The sequence below is a fragment of the Pecten maximus genome, chromosome 1, assembly GCF_902652985.1.
Source record: "Pecten maximus chromosome 1, xPecMax1.1, whole genome shotgun sequence".
Lineage (NCBI taxonomy): Eukaryota > Metazoa > Mollusca > Bivalvia > Pectinida > Pectinidae > Pecten > Pecten maximus.
In genome coordinates this window covers 13,448,023-13,471,560 of record NC_047015.1, presented here as the reverse complement: position 1 = coordinate 13,471,560, position 23,538 = coordinate 13,448,023, and the positions used below count along the sequence as shown (strand labels likewise).

Sequence of the window (23,538 nt, the reverse complement as noted above, 5' to 3'; positions counted from 1 at the left end):
ATTATAACTGTCTTTTGATGTAAAATGAAGGTAACAAACCTTTCCTGGTTATCCGGAAATAACATTATTGCAGCCGCCATGCTAATAGAATATCCCGGATGTGACAGGTGTGACGTCACAATCCGCCAAGTATAATATATTGTTTTCCATAGTTTTCACTAATAAAATAATATGAAAATAATGAAAAATGTTATAACTAAGTAATTCTATTCTTTACAATGTATAAAGATATTGCAAAAATTCACAGTTACTGTATTTCATTACTTAACTCAAATAATAACTATTTACGCATGCGTGAAGTGTACATCCGTTTTTGAAGTCATTAACTTCCGTTCAACTTTACATTTGACTTGGTGAAGAGAAAGTGGTGCATTTTGCGTTATTTTATGAGAAATAATGGTTAAATTTGGGTACGTATGGCTTAATTTTACTCTTTATTGATACAGATATGTAGGTCACAATGATACTTTAAAGTTTTAATCAAATATTTCCACAGTACGGTAACAGTCACCCGGAAGATGTAGTAGAAAATACAGCTTCAAAATTTGGAATGCAGATTTCAGATTAGGGTAAAATTATAATTATGGTTCAGCAGTAGCACGGTGCATATGTGGATATTGTGAAATTATAAAAAAAGAAGGTCATGGTAAAGTGATTGATTTGACCGTATTATTATTCACAGACTCATATTTTAACTTAAAGGCAGTAAATGAGATGAGTGATTTTTAAGTGATTTTATGAAAATCAAAAATTCATTTGATATACTCCTAGAAGAAAACAATAGCAATATTATATTAGTTGGTTATTTTAACTGTCCTAACATTAACTGGAAAACATTGACACTCAATTCAATTATAACACTACTGCAAACAAAGAGAATCAAACAAAGATGAAGAATTAGAAAGGAAGTATTATAATTATAATATTCTTACACACATAACACTGATATACCAAAGTTTAGTCAAATTAACACTTACCAACTTTAAGAACAAGTTTCATATAAGATAGCATGATAGATATCCCTAACATTAGTACTGTGCAAAAATGCAAGCTGCTTGAACACGGAATGAAACGTAGAAAACACCATCCTTGACAACATTAAACCATTTGTTCAGGTCTGAGTATATACATACTCTTTGTAACCAGACAGCTATTAGTCATCATCATTGAATCACTACAATCATTTGACAGCTATAGCTACTGCATGCAAGCAGGTCAACATGCGATATTATGATCATTATATCATGGAATACAGATCGAGAGCAATTATAATATATATAATTAGCTGGGACCTTTTTACAGCCAAAGAGATAAAAAAATTAAACATATATATACGAAGAGGTGGTGCAAGATTCATACCAAAGGACTACAAAGACAGAGGATGCATGACAAAAATTTTTAAGAACCAACATCCAACATTGTTACAAAATCTGTAAGAAACTTCAGCAAATCAGTATTCATCTCATCTGGAAAAAAAACAAACAGTACAGAAACTCTGTACTGCATGTTAGAAATTTGTGGACAAAAATCCTTTCCACTCTGGACCTGTTTATTCCTGTTCTGTACAAAAATAATATCTCAATAAATTACAATTCGGAAAATTGCTCCTGAAACACGGTCCTCGTCATTGCTACACTTTGGTTTGGAATGGTTTTATTTGTTTAATGTCCTATCAACAGCTAAGGTCATTAAGGACGACTTCCTGTGCATGCGATATGCATGTGTGTGGTGAGTGTGTATGTGTGTTTTGGGAGGCTGTGGTACATTACTACAGACTGAGGAGGCTAATGTTGTTAGGAAAAATTAATACAATTTTTGCCAATGCTTTCAATGCAAGCATACTGAATGTAAATATTAAGGATTTAAATATTTCCTGTCATAGTTTATCTCAGGTGGTCGGATGGCCATAGATCTCTCTATTAAGACCACTACTGCAGACCAGTGATTACATTGAGTTGAAGTCATCCCTTGCAATCGGACGTTAGTTACATATGATACCAATAATTTGTATTAATTGATCAACATTGGAATTTTTTCAATTTTCAGTCACAGATTTTGGTAAATGTCCAAGAGGATGTCACAGGACGACTCCACCAAGTTAAATGGAAAGAAATCCACCAAAAAAACGCCAAATGACTTCATATTCGGAAAAGTCATCGGGGAAGGATCATTTTCAACAGTAATCTTTTTTTTTTGAACATTTTTACAAAATCTTACAATAATGATATTTACAGATATTTTGTAACAGTTGATAAACTAAAACATATTGAATTGTGAGAGCAGCTGAACTATATATACCTTAGAGAAATATATAGTCATCTTATTCAGGTATAATCTTTGTATTTCATGGATAAGTATATGGTAGAATATGTTATAAACATAATTTTGATTCAGTATTAATAATTACTAAAATATTAAATAAAGGAGAGATCTATTTTTAACTGCAGTGACTGTTTATATCCATATAACAATATGTATTCTAGGTGTATTTGGCAAAAGAAATTGAATCCGGGAATGAATTTGCAGGTAAGTTAGCTCATGATCATTAATCAAATGTGAGTATGAAACTAGTGTATTTGGCAAAAGAAATTGAATCCGGGAATGAATTAGCAGGTAAGTTAGCTCATGATCATTAATCAAATGTGAGTATAAAACTACACTTATGTCTTGAAAAGTGTGTTATGCATTAACTTAGGAATTTAGTTATGACCACTAAGGCTTTCATGGATACAACATTTCTAATTTGAACATGCATATGAGTTACCATTGATCAAACCTGCATACATGTACATATGCCTTTGTTCCTGCCAGATCAGGGGGCACAGTATTTTTCACTGTATATACATATATTATATGAATTTGGATTATCAATATATTTGGCTATACATTGTACATACCTGTATACGAGTATATGCATTTGATTATCAATATATTTGTCTATATATACTTACCTGTATGTGACTTTATGTATTTGGATTATTGTATATTTGGCTATTCAGTTGTATAGATCAAGTTAATGTATTGAATAGATCAGGTTTAAATTTTGTATATGTGAGGTTTTTGTATAGGTGAGGTTAACGATTTGTATAGATAAGGTCAATGTTTTGTATAGATCAAGTTAATATTTTATATAGATCTGGTTAATGTTTTCTATAGATCGAATAATGTTTTGTATAAATCAAGTTAGTGTTTTGTATAGATCAGGATAATGTTTTGTATAAATCAAGTTAATGTTTTGTATAGATCGGATTAATGTTTTGTATAGATCGGGTTCATGTTTTGTATAGATCAGGTTAATGTTTTGTATAGATCGGGTAAATGTTTTGTATAGATCGGATTAATGTTTTGTATAGATCGGGTTAATGTTTTGTATAGATCAGATTTATGTTTTGTATAGATCGGATTAATGTTTTGTATAGATCGGATTAATGTTTTGTATAGATCGGGTTAATGTTTTGTATAGATCGGGTTAATGTTTTGTATAGATCGGGATAATGTTTTGTATAGATCAGGTTAATGTTTTGTATAGATCGGATTAATGTTTTGTATAGATCGGATTAATGTTTTGTATAGATCGGGTTAATGTTTTGTATAGATCGGGTTAATGTTTTGTATAGATCGGGATAATGTTTTGTATAAATCAAGTTAATGTTTTGTATAGATCGGGTTAATGTTTTGTATAGATCGGGATAATGTTTTGTATAGATCAGGTTAATGTTTTGTAGAGATCAAGTTAATGTTTTGTATAAATCAAGTTAATGTTTTGTATAGATCGGGTTAATGTTTGGAGAGATCAAGTTAATGTTTTGTATAAATCAAGTTAATGTTTTGTATAGATCGGGTTAATGTTTTGTATAGATCGGGATAATGTTTTGTATAAATCAAGTTAATGTTTTGTATAGATCGGATTAGTGTTTTGTATAGATCGGGTTCATGTTTTGTATAGATCGGGATAATGTTTTGTGTAGATCAGGTTAATGTTTTGTATAGATCGGGTTAATGTTTTGTATAGATCGGATTAATGTTTTGTATAGATCGGATTAATGTTTTGTATAGATCAGGTTAATGTTTTGTATAGATCGGGTTAATGTTTTGTATAGATCAGGTTAATGTTTTGTATAGATGGGGTTAATGTTTTGTATAGATCGGATTAATGTTTTGTATAGATCGGATTAATGTTTTGTATAGATCAGGTTAATGTTTTGTATAGATCGGGTTAATGTTTTGTATAGATCGGGTAAATGTTTTGTATAGATCGGATTAATGTTTTGTATAGATCGGGTTAATGTTTTGTATAGATCGGGTAAATGTTTTGTATAGATCGGATTAATGTTTTGTATAGATCGGGTTAATGTTTTGTATAGATCGGGTTAATGTTTTGTATAGATCGGATTAATGTTTTGTATAGATCAGGTTAATAAATAATATAATTTGATGTTTTAATTCATTATAGTCAAAGTTTTGGACAAACGACATATTATGCGTGAGAAGAAGACCCAGTATGTTATGAGAGAAAAAGAAGTATTGATGAAGCTGAATCATGCTTTCTTTATACGTCTCTTCTACACCTTTCAGGACCAAGACAGACTCTGTATCCTTGTTTGTATACTTTTCATACTGGTAATCACATCTAGGGGGGAAAAATGTAGAATATTTTTAGGTCATCAGAGATCAAGTCTCAAGTGACCTATTCTAATTGCCTTTTATCCATCGGAGTGTTGTCTGTCTACAATCTTCAGTTTCAACTTCTCCAAAACTACTGGACTCAAATTAATGAAATTTTGCAGAAACCTTCCATGTCCAAATGAATAATGTTGTCTATACCACAAAGAGGCCTGAGGGTGGAGCAAAAGGGGGACAAATTGACTGAAATCTCAAAAACTTCTTCTCAAGACGCAGATAAATTAAAATCAAATGCTGTACTTTTCATAGATGGAAGGGTCTGAAGGTGCTTTACCAAAATTGTGAATTTTATGATTCAAAGGTCTCGTGTTTGCCCCTGGGGAGAAGGTAACTTCACTATAGTTTATACAGGAAAATCACTTTTTTTTTAGGTGTTATCATTCAAAATGATACAAACTTGGTTAGAATTACCAGTATAGGATTGCATTTTGTTAGTATACACATACAGTAAAACACGGTTATTAATAACGAATCCCAGGGGACCAACTGAATCAGTTTGTTATATTGATAGTTCGTATTACGTGTATTATGAATTTTATTGTTTTTCCTATAAAACTTCGCTGTTTAGAAATATTAAAATAGAAATACAAGCAAGTACAAATTAAAAGTGATGCAATTATTTTAAGTCAGTTATAACAAAGTACTAAAACCATCTGACGTATCATTTCGAGACACCAGAAAACGGCTTGTCTCGTGTAAATAATCACTCGCTGTAGCACCACTGATTACGTAATGTTCCTCCCGGTCTCTATTTTCCTATTCATCTTCACTGTCCGAAACGTTCATAACGTCTTTTACAACATCTCCGTAGTATTACTGACAAAATCAGTCGCGGTGACCTTTACCCCGGAAGCCTCGTTTTCACTAGCTCTAATGATAAATGATAAAGCCATTGCGAAACATACATGTACTGTGTATACACTAAGACATCTAAGAATGGATTAACAACTCAACATAAACATTGATAAAACAACTCACTTTATTCTGAAGTCATCGAAAACATAACTCACCAATTCAATAGCTGTACAAACATATACCCTGAAATGTGCCCTCGGGCGCCTCTCAGTGATACAGTCCTGATCACCAGGGCATGACTTTCCGACTTCGGAAGATGGGTTCTTTAAATAACAGTGTTAAAATAACACTGACTTTTAGCTGACGGGACTGCCAAATTGGTTCGTTATAGACAATATTTCGCTATGTGAAATTCGCAATATGATTATAGAATTACATAGAAGTAAGAGGGAGAATAGCTGGGGAATCGGAATCAGTTCACAATATCCATAAAATCGCTATAAGCGTGTTCGTACTAAACGTGTTTTACTGTATTACACTTGAATAACTCCCGGGGGTGATTGGGCCAAAAAGAGTCAAAAGGCGCTTTACCAAATTTAGGAGTTTCATGGCATGGTCAAGAAGGGCCAAATTAACGGATATATTTCAGAATTCAGGTGTCAGTTAAGGCCCATGGGCCTGTTGATAGTACATGTGTACCAAAGTTGTAGTTCTGTTTTGTATACAGATATAACTATATTACAGATTAAGTCTGTATACAGGTACTGTACTTTACTTAGTATAATACCAGGGAGCTCATGCACTGAAAATGGGCAAAAGTGTGTGGTGGGCTTCTCCCCGAATAAGACCCTGTGCAAGATGGATAAGCTAGGCTGCCATTTTGGATTATAATACAGATAGGATAGCCTAATCTACATCAATGACCTATTACTGAAATATATGTAATAACAATTCAATATCATTCATTTCATTCAGATCTACTTCAAAATTACAAGGTCTGGAAAATGTTTTGTATAAAGACAAATAAAAATATGTGACCTATATAGACAAGTAAAATATGGCATAAGTTTATTCTACAGCTGTCATTTATATAGATACCGGTGTTTTCCCTGTATACAGTTATCGTTGTGGTCTTAAAATAGTTTATTTGGATTGAAGTACAATGTATCTCGAACATATATTTTGGCTATTCTGAATTTTGGTGAAACTAGCCACCTGTAAGGTTAATCCTTCATTATGGGACTACTTTGCACATGAAGGCAAATTATGCCATTTTTTAAACCACTACTTTTGATAGTTGGGTATTTAGTAATCAGATGAAAAGTGTTAGTGAACTGGTTGTTCAATGCTTTATATCTTTATTCAGCACTTCTGATTTGAGTCTTTGAGTTGAAAAATGGAAGTTTTTATAGAGATTAAACTACGGTATATATCACTTCCTTAACTAGACAGACTTTGTGCTGAGCTATGCTAGACAGGGGGAACTTTTGGACTACCTCAATAGACTGTCATGTTTTGATGAGAAATGTACCAGGTGGTATGCAGCGGAACTTGTTCTGGCTCTGGAGCATATGCATAGCCTGGGTGTGATTCACAGGTAGAGCTTTCACCTTATAGTTGAGAGTATTTATTAGCTCACCTGCCGGAAGGGCAAGTAAGCTTATGCCGTGGTGCGTGGTGCGTCCGTTGTCCAGCCGTCTGCCCGGCATCAACTTTTCCATTTAAACATCTTCTCCTCCATAACCAAGAGACCCAGGGACTTGATATTGGGTCTGTAGCATGCTGTGGGGATGGGCAACCAAGTTTGTTCAAATGAATGACATTGACCATGCATTCAAGGTCACAGGGGTCAAATAGGCTAAAATCTTTAAATGACTTCTCAATAACCAAGAGATCCACAGACTTGATATTGGGTATAAAGCATGCTGAGGTGAAGGTCTATCAATTTTGTTCAAATGAGTAACCTTGGCTGACATTCAAGGTCACAGGGGTCGAATAGGCTAAAATCTTTTAAACAACTTCTTGTCAATAACCAAAAGACCCAGGAGTTGATATTGGTCTGTAGATTGCTTGGGGGAAGGCTAGGATGTTTGTTCAAATGAATGACCTGGACCATAATTTGAGTTTGAAAAATTTAAATTCGCCAAAATATTTAAAAGATAACTGCAAGACCCTTAGATCTTATATCTGTTCTCTGATACACTTGTTCTTAATTATGTTTATGTATAAAAAGGATCACTGGATAGCAGGTGAGGGATTTGGGCCCATTGGGCCCTTGTTTATAGACTGCATGCATGATTGGTCACAGTAATAATTTTCTCATCCCTTGAGCATGTAATTTGTTTGTGATAGAGACTCTTTCCTTGATCAGTCTTATAATAAGACATAAAATTGTGCATCTGCATTAATATTTTTTTACTGGTAAAGCACTATTTTCTACTCTAGGGAAAACTTTTGTTCTATTCACTTTAAATGTATAAATTGGGCGAAGAGTCGTTTGTGACACTATCTGCAAACTAAGATTGTTTCTTGAGGGAGGGAGTTTTCCAATGCTATGGGACCATTGTTTCCTGAAGTGGTAAGTTTCCCCGAGCTATGGGACCATTGTTTCCTGAGGTGGTAAGTTTCCCAGAGCTTTGGTACCATTGTTTCCTGAGTTGGTAAGTTTCCCAGAGCTGTGGTACCATTGAATCCTGAGTTGGTAAGTTTCCCCGAGCTTTGGGACCATTGTTTCCTGAGGTGGTAAGTTTCCCCGAGCTGTGGGACCATTGTTTCCTGAGTTGGTAAGTTTCCCAAGACTGTTGGACCATTGTTTCCCAGGATGGTAAGTTTCCCAGAGCTGTGGGGCCATTGTTTCCTGAGGTGGTAAGTTTCCCAGGGCTGTTGGACCATTGTTTCCCGAGATGGTAAGTTTCCCCAAGCTGTGGGGCCATTGTTTCCTGAAGTGGTAAGTTTCCCCGAGTTTGGGACCATTGTTTCCTGAGGTGGTAAGTTTCCCAGGGCTGTTGGACCATTATTTCCTGAGGTGGTAAGTTTCCCTGGGCTGTTGGACCATTGTTTCCTGAGATGGTAAGTTTCCCTGGGCTGTTGGACCATTGTTTCCTGAGATGGTAAGTTTCCCAGAGCTGTGGGGCCATTGTTTCCTGAGGTGGTAAGTTTCCCCGAGTTTGGGACCATTGTTTCCTGAGGTGGTAAGTTTCCCTGGGCTGTTGGACCATTGTTTCCTGAGGTGGTAAGTTTCCCTGGGCTGTTGGACCATTGTTTCCTGAGATGGTAAGTTTCCCAGAGCTGTGGGGCCATTGTTTCCTGAGGTGGTAAGTTTCCCTGGGCTTTTGGACCATTGTTTCCTGAGGTGGTAATTTTTTCCAGAGCTGAAAGAACGTTGTTTCCTGAGATGGTAATTTTCCCAGAGCTGTTGGAAATTCAGTGTATAGCAATTCATTAACTTAAACAGACTGATATCCCATTGGAAATAAGTCTAGATTTAGAGGGCACTATAAAGATAGATAAGGATAATTATTATGTTTATTTTGACAGAGATTTGAAGCCAGAAAACATCTTGCTGAATGATGGAATGCATATACAGATAACAGATTTTGGAAGTGCTAAGATATTGGATTTGCAAGAATTAACAAATAGTGGACCAGGTAAATTATTGTGTTTCTTATGCTGCTGAAAAGTATTGTATTAGTATTGTATCAACCAAACTGCCATAGATATATTTCATGTATACACTGCACAATCTAATCATGTAAAATTCTATTGAAATAGGATTTCACATGTCAGACTTGTTCAGCGACAGATTTAGTGTGTCCAAGATTAAGAATTGATGTACATACAGTAGTGATTGGATATTTTCTTCAGATCCATAATTAATTATTAGTTGTAATCAGATAGGCTTTCTGATGTATTTTGTTCACAAATTCAAATACCTGGTATCTACTGACTGAATTTTAAAATTTCTCTATTGCAGACATATTTCATTTTTTAGCTCACCTGGACCGAAGGTCCGGTGAGCTTATGCCATGGTGCGGCGTCCGTCGTCCGTCGTCCGTCCGTCAACATTTGCTTCAAATCGCTACTAGTCATAAAGTTCTTATTGGATTTTGACCAAATTTGGTCAGAAACATTCTTGGGGGAAGGGGAACAGATTTTGCATAAATGGTGACTCTGACACCCAAGGGGCCTGAGGGGCGGGGCCCAATAGGGGAAATTGAGGCAATTCCTTCAAATCGCTACTCGTCATAAAGTTATGATTGGATTTGAACCCAATTTGGTCAAAAACATCCTTTGGGGATGGGGGAACAAATTTTGCATAAATGGTGACTCTGACCCCCAAGGGGCCAAAGGGGCGGGGCCTAATAGGGAAATAGAGGTAATTCCTTCAAATCGCTACTAGTCATAAAGTTATGATTGGATTTGAACCCAATATGGTCAGAAACATCTTTTGGGGATGGGGAACAGATTTTGCATAAATGGTGACTCTGACCCCCAAGGGGCCAAAGGGGCGGGGCCTAATGGGGAAATAGAGGTAATTCCTTCAAATCGCTACTAGTCATAAAGTTATGAATGGATTTGAACCCAATTTGGTCAGAAACATTCTTTGGGGGTAGGGGAACAGATTTTGCATAAATGGTGACTCTGACCCCCAAGGGGCCTGAGGGGCGGTGCCCAATAGAGGAAATTGAGGCAATTCGTTTAAATCGCTACTAGTCATAAAGTTATGATTGGATTTGAACCCAATTTAATCAGAAACATCCTTTGGGGATGGGGAACAGATTTTGCATAAATGGTGACTCTGACCCCCAAGGGGCCTGAGGGGCCGGGCCCAATAGGGGAATTTGAGGCAATTCCTTTAATCGCTACTAGTCATAAAGTTATGAATGGATTTGAACCCAATTTGGTCAAAAACATTCTTTGGGAAAGGGGAACAGATTTTGCATAAATGGTGACTCTGACCCCCAAGGGGCCTGAGGGGCGGGGCCCAATAGGGGAAATTGAGGCAATTCCTTTAATCTCTACTAGTCATAAAGTTATGAATGGATTTGAACCCAATTTGGTCAGAAACATTCTTTGGGGGTAGGGGAACAGATTTTGCATAAATGGTGACTCTGACCCCCAAGGGGCCTGAGGGGCGGTGCCCAATAGAGGAAATTGAGGCAATTCGTTTAAATCGCTACTAGTCATAAAGTTATGATTGGATTTGAACCCAATTTAATCAGAAACATCCTTTGGGGATGGGGAACAGATTTTGCATAAATGGTGACTCTGACCCCCAAGGGGCCTGAGGGGCCGGGCCCAATAGGGGAATTTGAGGCAATTCCTTTAATCGCTACTAGTCATAAAGTTATGAATGGATTTGAACCCAATTTGGTCAAAAACATTCTTTGGGAAAGGGGAACAGATTTTGCATAAATGGTGACTCTGACCCCCAAGGGGCCTGAGGGGCGGGGCCCAATAGGGGAAATTGAGGCAATTCCTTTAATCTCTACTAGTCATAAAGTTATGAATGGATTTGAACCCAATTTGGTCAAAAACATTCTTTGGGAAAGGGGAACAGATTTTGCATAATTTGTGACTCTGACCCCCCAAGGGGCCAAAGGGGCGGGGCCCTATGGGGAAATAGAGGTAATTCCTTCAAATCGCTACTAGTCATAAAGGTATGAATGGATTTGAACCCAATTTGGTCAGAAACATCCTTGGCAGAAGGGGAACAGATTTTGCATAAATGGTGACTCTGACCCCCGAGGTGCCAAAGGGGCAGGGCCCAATAGGGGAAATAGAGGTAATTCCTTTAAATCCCTACTTGTCGTAAAGTTATGAATGGATTTGAACCAAATTCGGTCAGAGACATCCTTGGGGGAAAGGGAACAGATTTTGCATAAATGGTGGTTCTGACCCCCGAGGGGCCTGAGGGGCGGGGCCCAATAGGGGAAATAGAGGTAATTCCTTTGAATCGTTACTTGTCATAAAGTTATGAATGGATTTGAATCCAATCTAGTCAGAAACATCCTCGGGGCAAGGGGAACAGATTTTGCGTAAATTGTGGCTCTGAACCCAAAGGGGCCAAAGGGGTACTGTGGCGCAATATGGGAAATAGAGGTAATTCCTTTAAATCGCTACTAGTCATAAAGTTATGAATGGATTTGAACCCAATTTGGTCAGAAACATCCTTGGGGAAAGGGGAACAGATTTTGCATAAATGGTGACTCTGACCCCCGAGGGGCCAAAAGGGTGGGGCCCAATAGGGGAAATCGAGGTAATTCCTTTAAATCGCTACTAGTCATAAAGTGATGAATGCATGCATGTTCTAAAAACAATTCTTGAGGTCTTTCAGACCTTAAAGAGTCTGGACTTCATTAATCTTTAAAGCAGTTCGGATTCCCACACTATAACCATATATAGCATTGTTAGAGATTTACAAAATAACAAATTGAATATGAACATTATTTTAACATTTGGTCTAATCCAACCAGGTGAGCGATACAGGCCCCATGGGCCTCTTGTTTGTAGTTTTAACCCAAATATACTATGTTTACCATACCTAGAATTCAAGATAGATGATTTACATCTGTATAATGTGTACTATGCACACATGCTATGAATCTGTTTGATCTAAACATGTAAGAAAATATTGCACTGATGGTTAATTATTACAATTGATTATCAGATCTTTTGATGTTAAACAGTTAATTAAAATATTTAATTATCCAATCACTACAGGGAGTGTACCCCATCAATGACTACTGTGGCTCACTACCCTGTACTGATATCTACTTCAACAGTAATGTTACTTCTCTCACCAATATACAATTCCACCATGTAATCCTGGTCTGTGCTAGTCTTATTTGTTTATAATTCATGTTCAATCTTCTCTAAGAACCTTCCCCAGAACCTGGAAATCAGCCAAAGAGGAAGAATTCTTTTGTGGGTACAGCACAATATGTGTCACCAGAAATCCTTACCAGTAAAAAGGCATGTAGCAGGTAAGGACATGACAACACTGGACGTCTCTGAATATAACTTCTGTAAACCTCAGTACTGACCTTTATAGCACTGTAGACAGCAAAAGGAAACTGATTGAGATATGTAATCAATTAGACCAGTACTAGTTTGTACATACAAAATGATTAGGTGTAAGTGTGAGAAAGTTCAAAATGATAAATAATACACTGTGGGGCTTATTATGATTATTATGAGCTGAAACGAATATTCAAACATTCGCAAATGAATACCAATTCCCTGAATATTTGAATAGTGGAATGGTATTCGAATATTCTGTATGATATTTATATTTACCTCCTTTATATACCTTTGGTCTGAAACATAGATAAACGTTTCAGTTGGGTTCGGGAGGATTTTCAGATTAATTCCAATGAATCTAAAGCAGAATGTAAGCTATGCTCGGCGTTTTAAACGTACAAAGACACTACATCCAACATTGCAAATCGTCTCCATTGAGATTTGATTGAAACATGTTCAAACATCATATTTCTGTTCCAATCTAGCATTAAGTTAAACATCAAAATATACGTATATTGCAACTATTTTGACATGAATAAGTTTCAAAACGTATGAATGATAAGATACAAACATTTTTCTAACATGGCAGGTGCAATGCTGCTATCTTTCATCTATGTACCATGTACTGTCAACCATGTGGTGCGCTATACTATAATGTACATCAGTTTGATTAAAATGCTTTATTACCACGACATACCCGGTCACAAGCGCTCAATTGACAGAGGAAAATTTACCATGTGGACAGTTCGTGGTCGTTTTATTTCAGCTTATTTTGCCAGAATGTGAATGTGGAGCATTAACATAGAGACCAAATTTAGTGTACGTTAAATTTTGGTTATTTCTTGGTTTTGTAATGCGAATTTTCCATCTCTTGACATTGACTATACAAAAGCACGTCAATCAGGCAAGCCAGCCATGTTGTCATCATAAGATGAACTTGGCAAAGTCTGTGAATGATTTTTTGACGACATTTTTACAATTGTTAAAGTTAGCTTCCCACTTAGCTCTGGTCCATTCTTCAGTTGTTTATATCACCGTTATTTATTTTTAAGCTTTTCAATTGTCTATCCAGTTGAGTAAATCAGAAATAACTACATTTTCCTTAGTGTCAACATTAACTGAATATTCAAATACAGTTGGAATAAACCAAACAAATATTTAAATACCAAAATCTGCTATTCTTTTCAGCTCTAAACAGAGGTGACAAAATCTTAAATCAGTTTAACTTATGCATACTTTATAGTACGTGTTATAATCTGACATATATCACTTTTAAGGTCACCTGAGAAGCCTTTTGTCCGGCGTCGTGCGTCGTCCGCCATAAACAATTTACATTTTCAACTTCTTCTCGATTACCAACAGGCCCAGAGACCCAATATTGGGTCTGTAGCATGCTGGGATGAAGGGCTACCAACTTTTTTTCTTCAAGTGGATGCCCTTACATTCATTCAAGGTCATAGGGGTCAAATATACTAAAAAATTTCAAATGGCTTCTTCTTCATTACCAAAAGGCCCACAGACCCAATATTGAGTCAGTAGCATGCTGGAAAGAGGGCTACCAATTTTTTTTTCAAATGGATGCGCTTACCACATTAAGGTCACAGGGGTAAAATATACTAAAATCTTTAAACAACTTCTTCTTGATAACCAAAAGGCCCACAGACCCAATATCAGGTCTGTAGCATGCTGGGATGAAGGGCTACCAAGTTTTTTCAAATGGATGACCTTGATCTTCATTCAAGGTCACAGGGGCCAAATATGTTGAAATATATCAAAACTCAGGTGACCGTTAAGGCCCATGGGCCTCTTATCTTTATTTATGATGACACTGACAACAAGTTTAAGGGGAATTAATCTGAAATATAATAACTTCTACTAACATTTTGATTACTGCCATACTAACATTTTGATTACTGCCATACTAACATTTTGATTACTGCCATTATGTTTTGAAATGCTCTGTACTGTTGTGAATTTTTCAGTTCTGACCTTTGGGCTCTTGGCTGCATCATTTACCAATTATTAGCGGGGCTAGTTCCATTCCGTGGAGGGTAAGTATTTGAAACTCTATCAATTTTTTAGGTCACCTGGGACAAAGTCTCAAGTGACCTATTCTAATCCCCTTTTGTCCGTCGTCGTGCGTCGTCCGTCGTGCGTCGTGCGTCGTCCGTCGTGCGTCCGTAAACAATTCACATTTTCAACTTCTTCTCCAAAACCCACAAACCAAATTCTATGAAATTTTGCAGGAAGCTTCTATAGCTAAAGGTCAACCAAAATTGTAAATTATATGGTCCCCACCCCCCAGGGGCCTGAGGGGCGGGGCCAAAAAGGGTCAAATTGACTAAAACTTCAAAAATCTTCTTCTCTACTCTCAGATATGCTGGAATCAAACACTCTTCATAGATGGAAGGGTCTTAAGGTGCTTTACAAAAATTGTAAATTTCATGACCCAGGTGTTTCACGTTTGCCCCTGGGGAGGGGCTAAACTTTACTATAGTTTATATAGGGAAATCACATTTTTGACTTTAATTTATTTTATTTCTATTGGAATTCATTCTAATTTTGTAAACATTGTCAGCATGAGATGACAGTTTGATGGCATGCACATGTTGGCCCTGACTGACCCCAAGGGGCTGATGGGCGGGGCTAAAAAGGGCCAAATTGACTAAAACTTCAAAAATCTTCTTCTCTACTCTCAGATATGCTGGAATCAAACACTCTTCATAGATGGAAGGGTCTTAAGGTGCTTTACCAAAATTGTAAATTTCATGACCCAGGGGTCTCAAGTTTGCCCCTGGGGAGGGGCTATACTTTACTATAGTTTATATAGGGAAATCACATTTTTGACTTTAATTTATTTTATTTCGATTGGGATTCATTCTAATTTTGTGAACATTGTCAGCATGGGATGACAGTTTGATGGCATGCACATGTTGGCCCTGACTGACCCCCAGGGGCTGATGGGCGGGGCTAAAAAGGGCCAAATTGACTAAAACTTCAAAAATCTTCTTCTCTACTCTCAGATATGCTGGAATCAAATACACTTCATAGATGGCTTGGTTTGAAGGTTCTTTACCAAAATTGTGAATTTCAGGACCCTGGGGTCTCAAGTTTGCCCCTGGGGTGGGGCTAAACTTTACTAAAGTTTATATAGGGAAATAACATTTTTGACTTTTATTTCTATTGGAATTCATTCTAATTTTGTAAACATTGTCACCATTGTGTTACTATAGTTTATATAGGTAAATCACATTTTTTAATATGCATATGTTGGCCCTGACTGACCCTAGGGGCTGATAGGGAGGGGGGGGGGCAAAAAGGGTCAATTAAATAAACTGAAATAATTCAAATCTCAGGTGACCGTTAAGGCCCATGGGCCTCTTGTTTCTTCAAACAGCTTTCTTTAGAAGCTACAACACAAATTGTTCTGATATTTGCCAAGTATGTACATGCAATGGCTGTAAATATCCCCAGATATTCTGACCTACTTCATAACAGGGGAAAAATAAGTTTAGTAGTCTAGACTTGATATATTTCTCTTAATATATATTTTGCTAATTTGAATGCGAGTTGGGATATGATGAGCTATAGTATGCTTGATAAGGCCTGTGTTAATGACATTTGACAGTGACTAGATTGGCTTAGTGCTGTAAAGTTTTCTCATATCAATGATAAATGCCCTTAATGCCTTTAAAGGTCACGGGATTCCTCGATTTATAACATTGTTGAGATCTCTACTGTATACCTTTTATGGCTTCTCAGTCATACTCCAAAGTTTGGTCCTTAAATATTTATGATTATGTGACGATTGATAAAGAAAATTCTCGGTGTGTATTACACTGATCTAGAAGAAAAAATGGTAATCTGATCTGGTGTGAAATCTTCCTATAATTTCTCTGGCCCCCTGGCTGTGAGTCTATAAAATTGGTAGTTACTACTACTGCTTAGTGCTCTGCATTTTGGTAGTGGGACAACTTGTTCACATTTTGTCAGTATAATGTGACTGGATGGGGTGTCCTGCTGGTTGTCTTCTGCAGTATGCTTCCTTGCGGTAGCTCTATAAAGTTTGCATTAGTTCTGCACTATCACAAGGAGACAAACACGAATATACTGCAGCCTCCCAAAATATATACATGTACACACATTCATCGCAAGCATGCAACTTGCACACAGGGGAGGCTGTCCTTAAATGACCATAGCTTAGAATGTTCAACAATGTAAAACCATCTTTCTTTTGCAGACATGAATATCAAATCTTCCAGAAGATTATGAAGCTAGATTATGAGTTCCCTGATGGTTTTAGTGAAGTAGCACGGGATTTGGTTGAGAAATTATTGGTAAGCTATACCTACAATAACCATGTTTCCTGATGTCCATATTTGACTGTTTTGTGAAGAAATCTTTTCCATGGTATCAGCTTCTAACATACATATTAAGTTGCCTTATTGATGCATTGCTGTTGAATATTTTGACCAATCATCCGTTTCATGGAATTTTCTTAGGAATGATAATGTGTTGCTTTCATGAAAGTATTTTTGAGTAATTATTTTTGAAGTGTGTTTTAATTGATGTAACTTTTTTCTATACAGGTGATAGAACCATCAGAGCGTCTAGGTTGTCCAGAGCAAGGGGGATATAAACGCCTAAAAGAACATCCATTTTTTGAGGACATTGATTGGGATAAAGTTCCTGAACAGAAACCTCCAACATTGCAGCCGTATCTCCCTGCCACGTCTGAAAATCCTGAAAATATTTATGGAAACTATAAGGTGATCCAAAGGGTGGATATTCCATTAGCACTAGATGTAATATTTTCTTGTTAACATTTCTGTTCTGTTTTTGTACATTTGGTGTTTAAACAAAGATCAGATGGATCAGTGTTATTTATTATGTACAAGCCTCAGTTTCTATAAACTATTAGAGAAACGTTCATAACATGTTAATTTCAGTATTTTGTTACATATTAACTACTTCAAAATTTCTGATTTTGATTTGTTATTACTTTCAGCCTGGCCTTTCTGATAGAAGAGTAGCAGAAATCATTACAGATACTGTGTAAGTATTCCTATGTTTTCCTTGACAATGTAGAAACAGTGTGACAGAATCATGTACAGATATACTTCATTTGATATTAAATACTTCGGCTGTGTATTGCCACCAACTTGCGATATGTATCATGTATGCATAATCCAAATATGATATATATATGATATAAAAATGCACAATGCTTAGTTAGATTTTTAACCATTAGAGGAAAAAAGTCATAAAAAAACGCAAAAGTATTTCTGGTCTACACCTTTTATTAGAAACTGACATTTTCAAATATCTTTCTCTCAGTCAATGACTCAATCTCAAATGTGCACTTGGTAATTTTGATGAAGAGATCACATGACCTGATTCTTTATCAGTCAATACTGGAACAATGCTGAGTATTTTACACAATTTTAAAAACAAAATGAACTTGTAAACATTTAAAATGATTTGTTAAATAGTAATTATTAAATCATGATCACTGTGCAAAAAGAGAATATTTTTCAGTAATTTGTGTAACATTCGAGTGTACGATGACCAACATTTTACAAGTTGTGTTAACAGTGGTTTTTCAGGAAAATTGACTTGTCAATTGCACTCCTTACTATTTCCTTCCTACCAAACATTTGACAACATTTGCAGTGATAACTATAATGCTGATATGCTAAGTAATGGGACAGGGACACTTGGTTACAGGTCTCATAATAATATACTTAGTTATTAAATACAACTATAGGCTCAGACATATAGGAGATGACACTACAAATATAGGCTCCGACATATAGATGACACATAGTGGACTAACGGTCATAGAAAACATTTGTTGAAACACTTGATACATACATGTATTTGGGGTTTTCTATAAGATAAACTTGAGTGATTTTTTTGATGTTTTCATTTTTATTTCTAACTTATTTCAGGATTTCTGATGATGAGAGGAAAACATTAATTGAAGCACAGGCCAAAGAAAATGAATATCACAAATTTGTTGAAGGCAATCTCATTCTTAAACAGGGTCTGGTAGATAAGAGGAAGGTAAGCATAAACAAGACAGATGATTATTAGATTGCTTTATTCCTTGTTGTGCTCTGTCATTTGTTGTGTATATTTCAATATTAATTATTGTAACATCAAAATACAGATATTTAAAATTTACCATACATGTTTATTTTCAGGGTTTGTTTGCACGAAGACGGATGTTTCTGTTAACAGAAGGGCCCCACCTATATTATGTTGATCCTACCAATAAAGTGTTAAAAGGCCAGATACCATGGTAAATGGTTTATAGTATTGATATATAGTGAATAAGATTAAAGACGTGTCATGCAAATAAGGTGTTGTTACATATATTAGGGGAGGATTTACCCTACTTTTTTTCTCTGGAGACAACTTAAGATTTCTCTTTGATCTCTGTTTTAAGTCAGATTGTTTTTAATTCTGTGACAGGCAAACATTCTAGATTTCATTAAAAACAGAAAATATTCTTCGTTAAATTATTTATATACGACAGCTTATAACAACATTTCAAAAGCTCCCTGCTTTGGGAGTAAAACTTATTTCACTTGTTCTCTAATCTCCATTTAGGATATGCATTATTTTTTCTTTTGTAGGTCAAAAGATTTGAAACCGGAGGCTAAGAATTTTAAGACATTTTTTGTTCATACTGTAAGTATCCTATAATACATTTAATATAAAACTGATACCCGACAAAGAAGATGTTACATTACGTTATATATATACATATACAAGTCATCACATCACTTTAACTTGCACTGTTATGTATTAAACCTTTTATTAGGCTATTTATTTGTATCCATCTAAACACCAGCTTGGTCGTGTTTATCTACTAAACCTATGTACATGTACCTGTTTAATGTTCCATGTCTGTGATTGTTTGTAATTTACTTGTGTCTTGATAAAGGGGCGGATTGCCTCAAAAATTCAACAATTTACTTGTCTGTACTGTTGTTACTACTTCATGACCAATTATCTATTTTTAGTGATACACATCCAGAAACTGTCTGTTTATTAGGATCCAGTACCTATATTGGTCCATGCCATCATTTTTACCTAATAGACCCTATATACATTTGTATAATATATATACATATATAAAAAAAGAATAACTTAAGAAACACTTGTTAATAAAGCATAAGTGCTTTCATCTATTAATTTTGATACATATAATATACATGTACAAATGTATGAACATTAACGAAACAGAACTACTGAGTTCATTTTAAATATATATAAGATTAAAGATCTTAATTTCCTCTCATAATATCAAGACGATCATCACTGCACCATTGAAATGTTCTTTTTTTAAGAATGTGGATATGGTGTAGTGGTATAAGTTGCTTGTATTTCTGGCTAGGCGATTAGGTGCTCTAGAGTGTAAGCCCCCGTCAGCACACGAGTCACAAAATTGTCTTGTCATTATGGAACAATGTAAAGTCAAAATACAGTTGTATGTTATACATAACCACATCTTACAACTGTTCAGACTACCACTTTGAGAATAGATTTGAGTGACATCAGGAAAGAAGACTTCCACCTGTATGAAAACTAGACTTTCTTGTCATCTTAAATAAAGTACAGCCATGCATTTTACCTTTTGTGTAAATACTAGACTTTCTTGTCTTATCATAGCTTAAGTATGGACAAGATTTATAATCATGCTTATCAAACTAAAAAGTAAGAAGTAAGATTTAAATACATAATCTTATAGAACTAAGATTGAAATTGTAACGGAACAATTTCAAAAAGAAGGAGGAAGCTATCCTTTTCAAATGTTTGGCTTAAATTTTAGCCTCAAGCTAATATGATTGTCATTTTTCATTCCTCCAACAGCCCAACAGAACATACTACCTGGAGGACAAAAGTTCAAGGTCACAAGACTGGGTGAACAAGATAGATGAAGTATGGCAGACATACTATGGTACAAAATCCTAGTATCTCCAAATGTCAAAACTCATGGATCGGAGGGCTTTTCAATTATTGTCAAAACACCAAACTGTTAATGTTAGTGTAATTACAGTCAATTTTTCTTCGTTTCAGTGGATTTTCACATCCTAACTATGGTGTCCTATTTTTATGTACTTTTATAAAACAGTAATAGAAGTGTTTATTTTGACATTGCTATCTTTATATAACTAGCCTGTAACTATACGGAGAGTTGTTTATCAGTATGAAGTAATATAGACAGGTTTGTGGTAGTGATGATTCTCGAACCATGGAAACTATAAGGTGTACCATGATACCAAGTACACTAGCGCTACACATGTTATCTGCGAGGGGGCTATATGACCAAGGCATACATGTTATCTAGGAGGGGGTTTAATGTTTATGAGAATTATATGTAAAAGTACTCAGTAAACTGCCCCGAGCCCCCTATATCTGTAATCACTTTGTGTTTGCATGCAAGCATCTTTGTACAGCTAGTGTTCTGGACAGATTAAGTTCATGTTTACACCAATTTGGTGGTCATTGGTCAAGCTAAAGGTCAAATAAGACACACTTGACTCCTTAAAATACAATGTATATGTAAAAAAAAAAGCATGTGTACAAGATATCTCATCAACCCCTAGATAGATCTATTTAATTGATAAGAGGGATCGGGTATATCTATGTGAGCCCCACTCATTCTAATATTATTTTATTTCTTATTTGCATGGCATTATGTTTTTACTTGTTGATCGATAACATTAAGAAATGTAGTACATATCAACTGTGTTAACTATATTTATCGTATGTGATGTAATGACGGCTAAAGACTTAGATATATAGTAAATGTTTATTCAGATAGGATTCCCTCAAACGACATGTTCAGTATTCCCCCACTGTTAGAGAGGGACTATATTATAAAATATGAATCTGAAAGATCAAAGGTGCCAGCATCAGTAGATGATTTTCATTTCATATACTTATAGGTATACAATAAAATCAGTTAGTTCCCTGGAGACACTATTGTAGGAGAAGGTGCCCTTATTACAACACATACGGTATGTTATTGCCGGTGGGTTACATATTATTGGTGTTCCTTTTTGAATTCAACAGTATTTCTTTGAGTCTTCATTTAGGAATTTTATTGTTATGTCAGAATTGACTCAAATAAGATTTTATATAACATATTAGAGTTGATACCTATCATGTATGTCCCTCTTTTACCATAGTAGGGATCAGCTTCCACTGTAGGGAGTGCCATGACTCCAAGTTAACTCTTCAAACTGTGATACATTGATTAGGCTCCATAATCAAATTTTTGAGGAAAGCTGTAGATTGAACTGAGAGTATGTTTGGTATAAAAGGCTTATTTATTGTGTGGGAGATGTAACCAATATAGAATGTATGTATTGTATGAAGAAAGTGTGAGAAATATCCAGACATTTACAACCTGTAAGTACAGTTTAACAGGCATGTGTGGTAGTTAATAGATCCATGTAAAGTACCCTTGTATTAGCTTTGATTTATAATACTAGTACCCCCTGCTTCACATTACAGGGGTATCCTGTATTTATCCAGTCTGTCATTGCATTTTTGTTAATGATACCTCACAGGTATGTTAGTAGCGGCCATACCTTACCATACCATACAATACAGCTTGATGTTTGCGATTAAACATGGCCCGTCATACTAAGGTCTTGCCACTTGTATGTCTTTTAACACCCTTTCATTGACATTTTAAAACCCAAGTTGCAATGAAAACACTGTGCTATAAACACAATGCTGATCTTGAAAATTTAATGCCATATTTCTTAGAATAACATGTTAAAACATTGGATACCTCAAAACTGACAGGCAGTTCTGTTTGTTCAAATTAAGATGAAAATGGAAGACATGGACATGTAAGAATTTTGCCATCCCTACTTGTTACTGGTTTAATTTAAACTTTAAACATTGAACTAATTTCAGGTGAACTATTGTTGGTACAGGAAATTGAATGTTTTATGATTCAATACAACCAACACTAATAATTCATCACCTTCAACATGTACAGTGCTTGAATGGACAAACAAGTGACTGGGCTTTCATATTAAGAAGGATGACATTGTACATGTGCTTTGATTGTGTTATCATTGTTCTGTGATTTATACAAAATATTCCAAACAATTTAATGCACAAATATGATGTAAATGTTTTTATTTCTTGGTAATGTAACAATCAGTATAATTGACTGGATGGTGCTGTGGTGGACCAACAATTTGGTTTGTCTTATATGCTTGCTGAAGAAAAACAAATTAGAATGAAGTACAAGAGAAGTAGGTGGTGGTGTGGATTGTTCTCTCTCGTTTTGTTGTATTTTGCAGTATGTGTGCTACAGTAATTATGACTTTAAGAATAGATTTTACAAGCTGTCTGCAGTATACTTGGTAGAGAGTCTTACTAGCTAATACTGACCATGTCAAGATAATCTTTATTTCAACAGATAAACTTATGTGTACATTTATACAATAAAATTTCATAAAACTCTTGTTTGTTCTGATGAATCTTTTGCATTATATTTTATTTTTGTGTCGGCTGCAAAGCATGGCGAACATTAAATATCACTTGGTCCGTCTGTCACACTTCAGTTTTGTGAACATTTTTCCTTATGTTTACCAAATGTAACTGTAACTTAGTATGCCACTTTGTCATAGTGAGTTACAGTTTGAGTTCATACACAGTGTTAATATTCCATACTTAGGTCATCCGAGACAAAGTCTCAATACCTGGTATTAGGCTTATATCATGCTGGGAAAAGGGCTATAAAGAATGTTCAAGTTAATGACCTGGACCTTCATTCAACGTCACAGGTCAAATTTGCTAAAATCTTTAAATGACTTCTTTTCACCAAGCAAGAGGCCCAGAGACCTGATATTGGGTCTTCAGCATGCTAGGAGGAAGAGTTATCAAGATTGTTGAAATGGATAACATTGACCTTCATTCAAGGTGACAGGGGTCAAATTTACTAAAATCTTTAAACATTTTCTCACTAAGCAAGAGGTTCATAGACCTGATATTGGGCCT

At 35.6% G+C, this 23,538-nt stretch overlaps 2 protein-coding genes across 3 annotated transcripts in view; one reads left to right on the top strand and one right to left on the bottom strand.

Annotated features, from left to right (window-relative positions):
- Positions 1–117, bottom strand: part of LOC117325541 (myocardin-related transcription factor B-like) — a 131,938-nt gene extending 131,821 nt beyond the window's left edge. The window contains exon 1 of the mRNA XM_033881860.1: positions 40–117. The gene's annotated coding sequence lies outside the window, so the exon portion shown is untranslated. The remainder of the gene's footprint in view (positions 1–39) is intronic.
- A 204-nt stretch (positions 118–321) lies between these two features.
- LOC117325522 (3-phosphoinositide-dependent protein kinase 1-like) lies at positions 322–23,003 on the top strand. 2 transcript variants are annotated; one of them, XM_033881803.1, is made up of 15 exons: positions 322–410; positions 2,047–2,179; positions 2,484–2,526; positions 4,454–4,591; positions 6,931–7,075; positions 9,016–9,125; positions 12,359–12,464; positions 14,484–14,552; positions 16,742–16,838; positions 17,091–17,270; positions 17,510–17,556; positions 18,453–18,567; positions 18,708–18,805; positions 19,143–19,197; positions 20,383–23,003. In XM_033881803.1, exons 2-15 carry the CDS (start codon positions 2,063–2,065, stop codon positions 20,482–20,484), a joined length of 1,422 nt encoding a protein of 473 aa, XP_033737694.1. In that variant the 5' UTR covers positions 322–410; positions 2,047–2,062; the 3' UTR covers positions 20,485–23,003. The 2 variants fall into 2 exon arrangements, with proteins under 2 accessions (XP_033737694.1, XP_033737703.1); XM_033881812.1 differs by lacking the exons at positions 322–410; positions 2,047–2,179; positions 2,484–2,526 and adding an exon at positions 2,538–2,613.
- The last annotated feature ends 535 nt before the right edge of the window (positions 23,004–23,538 follow it).

What these genes read in the sequence shown, in the direction of transcription:
- LOC117325522 (XM_033881803.1), top strand. Translation starts at nt 2,063, where the DNA reads ATGTCCAAGAGGATGTCACAGGACGACTCCACCAAGTTAAATGGAAAG. An exon ending in ATCCGGGAATGAATTTGCAG is followed by an intron (nt 2,527 to 4,453) that starts GTAAGTTAGCTC and finishes AATTCATTATAG; the next exon opens with TCAAAGTTTTGGACAAACGA. An exon ending in ATATTTATGGAAACTATAAG is followed by an intron (nt 17,271 to 17,509) that starts GTGATCCAAAGG and finishes TATTACTTTCAG; the next exon opens with CCTGGCCTTTCTGATAGAAG.